This window comes from Zea mays, chromosome 1, assembly GCF_902167145.1.
Source record: "Zea mays cultivar B73 chromosome 1, Zm-B73-REFERENCE-NAM-5.0, whole genome shotgun sequence".
Lineage (NCBI taxonomy): Eukaryota > Viridiplantae > Streptophyta > Magnoliopsida > Poales > Poaceae > Zea > Zea mays.
The window spans coordinates 258,728,792-258,733,381 of record NC_050096.1 but is presented as its reverse complement, the minus strand read 5'-3'; the positions used below and the strand labels follow the sequence as shown (position 1 = coordinate 258,733,381).

General features: G+C 38.3%; 1 protein-coding gene across 1 annotated transcript; it reads left to right on the top strand.

Moving 5' to 3' along the window:
- The first annotated feature begins 3,452 nt into the window (after nucleotides 1–3,452).
- LOC100276638 (uncharacterized) lies at nucleotides 3,453–4,329 on the top strand. Its single transcript, NM_001150376.2, has one exon. The coding sequence runs from the start codon at nucleotides 3,549–3,551 to the stop codon at nucleotides 4,152–4,154; it is 606 nt and encodes a 201-aa protein (NP_001143848.2). The 5' UTR covers nucleotides 3,453–3,548; the 3' UTR covers nucleotides 4,155–4,329.
- The last annotated feature ends 261 nt before the right edge of the window (nucleotides 4,330–4,590 follow it).

Genomic DNA, 4,590 nt, shown 5'->3' with positions numbered 1-4,590 from the left:
TTCCCAAAAATCTTAAGGGTGTGTTTGGTTGCGGGACAACCACGTCCTCCAATGTCCCCTCTTATCCCTCCAATTTTAAGTGATAGCTGAGGACAACACTAAGATAGTCCTGTCCTAACCTCTAACCTCGAACCAAACAACTTTATTTAAGGGATCATCTCATCCTGTCCCGTTCCGTCATTGCATCCAAACACAACCTAATTCTAGTTGTGCGCTCTTAGAAAGCTACTGCGAGCTGACAGTTGTGAGAAATCTCAAATATGATATTCTGTAAAAGAGCATGATACCTTGGGATCGAACATGAGATGCATAATTTTATGTGTAAAACCCTTGCCGAAAAAATATGTCCAACAACCAGTTTCTCCATCTCATGTCATTTAAAAAATTAAAATTTCAAACATGAGAAATTTAAACGTAATTTTTCGTAGATAGATGATTTCAAATGGAAAAATATTAACTACATAGTTTTATAGATTCTTGAGATACATAACTTTTGTTTTGGTTATTTATATATTTGAGATTATTTGAAAAGTTGAATTCAAATATGAGAAATCCAAATGTAATTTTCTTTGGCTACATGATTTCAAATAAAAAAAGTTTTTAACTACAAAATTGTATAACATCTTGAGATCAACATATTTTATTTTGGTCATTTCTTCATTCGAGATTATTCAAAAAATCAAATCTCAACACGTAAATTTACCGTTTGACACCCATTTTAGAGGTAGTTCTAGATCCAACCGCCTCTAAAACTTAATTTATACACGTGTCTGGATCTAGAATTGTCTTTATAAATAAAGTAATTTATAGAGGTGGCTGAAAATATCATCCACCCAGTAAACCCATTTCTAGAATGAGCTCATTTTAGGAACCACTTTTAGATGTGATTTTAGATTGAGTTGGGCTAAAAAGACATATCTATGAATGTTTTTTGGTGATGGGTAGATCTAGGGGCTGTCGATCGAGCACCACATCTGTCGAAGCTCGAAACAATGTGAAGTTTAAAGGGAATTCAAGAGGGTGATGATATTACTAAAGTGTTCTCTAGAGTGTATTCTTGCTTCAAAAGTTACTCACATTTTCTTTATCACCTTAAAGTTTTGAGTTATAGTTGTTAGGGTACACGCTAAAGGTAAATTAAGTCATTTAAAATAAGACAAACAATCCGATTATATGTATATACTTTTTCTAAGTGTTGCTATCTCTAACACCAAAAAACTTTAGACCATAGATTTCAATTCTATCAACTAACCTCAAAAGCTAGACTGTAAAACTAAGAAACGTAACACAAACTAAGTTGATAAGTATTTGATTTTCAACCAAACTTAGGTAAAATTATTCTAGGCTTCATATGTCATTGGGTAAAAAGTATGATAAAATTTTCTTAAGTATGGCTTCAAATTTTCTTGACAAGTTTACCTAAGGTTAGTTCTTAGAAATTGTGGTTGGTCTTTTAACCATTAAATACTGCAACGAGATTTCAATTTAGGTCTCAAACTATAAAATTGCACTATCTGAATTTCTAAACCATACAATTAAGTACCCTAAATACTTGTACAAATTTAAGTAACAATGACATAACACGTAGTTAGCTCAGTATGGAATGATATATGGGCTCGCAGGTCATAATTGTGCAGGTGGTTCTAAACTATGAAACTATAAATCTAGATTTGTAATATAAGTAACTTTGCTTAGAAATTTTATATGAATTTAAAAAGGAGAGATCAAGTCAATCAAAATTTTAATGGTGACATGATTTTGAAGAGGTTCGCTGTTACATGGAAAAAAAGAGAAAAGTAAATTGGATAACTGACGTTCTGCTATGGGCCAAATAGATAGGGACGAGGACGCGAACGGCTTGCAGTTGCAGCCGATCAGACTCGAAGGTAGCGTGAGAGGGTGGGTCGAGACTAATTTGGCCCAGCGACTAGGATGAGTTAAAAAAAAGATTTAACTTAGTTTTAGTTTTATGGAGTTCAAAAATTAGTCTAATTCTATAAATATTAACCTAAAAATTCTATAAAAATTACTAGAAATATATCGATACCTGAGAAAATTGGATGTGCGATTTAAGGACTTCTTTATAAACATCTTGGCACATTTTATTACAAGCTCATGAAAGCTTGTATGAATCGGCATGACGAAAACAAAACAAATATTTAAGACATTTATCTAAATAATAGATTATTTTCTTTTTGAATTTTGTGTTGCTACATCTCATTTATAGAATAGTTTTTATCTAATAAAATTCATTTCTATTTATCCAAGTTTTGAACATATTGCTAAATATTTGCGAGGAATATAATGGTTTAGTTATGTCTTCTATTCACATAACGAAATATAATAAGAAATGACACATGAATACATAATATATTGTGAGAAAATTAGAAAAAAGGTGAAATCACGTAGTGCTATGCACGTACTGAGGTAGAAATTAGGGGGGAGTGTGACATTTGTGAATATAGAAGACGATAGGGAATGTTACAATTCAAAAGTGTATTTTGACTTTGATGGTCAAATATATAAACTCATCATAACACACCAATGATTTAATAATAATATAGCTCTTGTGTCACTGAATATTTGTCGGAGAAGGCTATACATTTTGTAGTACAACGTTCTGATGTAATAAGATACTCTCTGTCTCAAATTAAAATTCATTTTAGTAAAATAGTGCATTCATTTAATATTTAATGTACATGTTTTATAGATGTGTTTATATTCAATATCATCTATTTGAATTTAGATATAAAAAAAGTATTCAATATCATTTATTTGAATTTAGATATAAAAAAGAAGAGCTAAAACGACTACTATATTGATATAGATGGATTATATAAATAGGTGTAGACAAGTGAGTTCTCACGGGATGATGCCGTCACATGGTGAATAGTGCGTACTCCCTCCGTCCCAAAATATAGTTCTTTCTGACACTTTTTTTTCGTTCACATTCATCCTAATAATAAAGAACGTAGATATACATACAAACTACATTCGTAGATTAATTAATGAATATTTGTATAGTCTAAAACAGATTATATTTTGGGTCGGAGAGCTGGTCAAATGTCCGTAGACGATCGAAAACCAGGATGCCATGCATGTTCACCATATGCTCAAGTGAATATTGAACTATAGAGTCTAGAATGGTGTCTTGATATTTGTATATTTTTTTCTGAAAGTTCGGTTAAAGTGAATCGGTGCTTTCATGTAAGGGCACTTGTAGCTTGGTTAAAATAATTTTTTTTTAAATTAGGAATGTTTGGTTTCTATTTTAAGTCCTAATCACGTAATGGACGCGACCAACCTAACCACGTTCCTCTCCGGCAGCATGCACGGCAGGCGGTCAACGCCGTTATGGGTAAGACGGCAGTAGCTGGGAGGCAAGTACAGCACACCTCCAGTTCCTTTCCTTGACAGGTGCACAAAACCATTTCACTTCATCCCGAGCTTGCTTTAACCATCTGGTCGAACCATCAACTATAAAAATCCTTATAACCCTCCATCGTTTGGTCACTGCTCCCGCACCACCATCGCAATTTGCATCAAACATGGCTCGCGTTCTCGCCGCAATCGCCGTCGCGACGGCGTTCCACCTCCTCGCCATGCTCCACGGTGCCTCAGCCGCGCGGCCGATGGGAAGGCAGCAGGCGGCCGCATTCCGGACGGGGACGTTGGCGTTGGCGCCGGCTGGAGATCAAAATCAGCAGCGGCGCACGGCGGCGGCGGCGGCCGCCGAGGCCGGGAAGTGGCTGCCGTTCGCGGGCGTGCACCACCACCTGCCGGCGCCGGCGTACTGGGCACACAGGCCGGCGCCGTGGGTTGGAGCCGGCGGCCTGGGCGGCGCAGGCGCCGTGGAAGGCGAAGGCGCCGAGGGGGAGGTGCTCGTGCGGGAGCGGGAGCGACGCCAGCGGCCGATGTACGAGGGCGAAGGGACGATCACTAGGCAGGAGCAGCTCGCAATGTGGGCGTCGCTGCTCAACCCCGAGGGGAAAGGGAGGACGGCCACGGGCTGGCTGCCGGCGCCGGGAGCTGGCGAGGTGGCCTACGAGGAGCCGGTCAAGGCGGCGGACGCGGTTGAAGGGGCGGAGGCGGACGACCCGGCAGCCGACGGCGCGCGGGCCGGACAGACCTATTGGGGAAACAATGGCAACTGACGACGTAGAAGATGACACTTATGTTTTGCAACAGGAACTTATAAAATGCAGAAATATATGTTAGGCAAAATATATATATTGTGAACGATAAAAAATACTTACATTCGATTGTAGCCGTGATTATGGCCAATAGGACTTCTTATAAAAGCACTCTATAATATCTAAATATAATCTCAAAAGGTGAGGTATACAAAGCGAAAATATATTTTCCTGTACGTCATATACTTGTTTACTTGACTTTAATCTGCATCTGCTACAATATTTTATTTCTATAGATTAGAGTTGTAACAATCTAAACAGCTGACTTTAATCAAAGCGAATAACCTGATGATCGAGTTGTCCGACCCATTCCTATTGATAGCCGTGATTAGTTGATTAATGATTACGGCCATCAGGGTCAGGGGCCTGACAAGGTTTAACAATGGTCCAGCCCAAC

What these genes read in the sequence shown, in the direction of transcription:
- LOC100276638 (NM_001150376.2), top strand. Translation starts at nt 3,549, where the DNA reads ATGGCTCGCGTTCTCGCCGCAATCGCCGTCGCGACGGCGTTCCACCTC.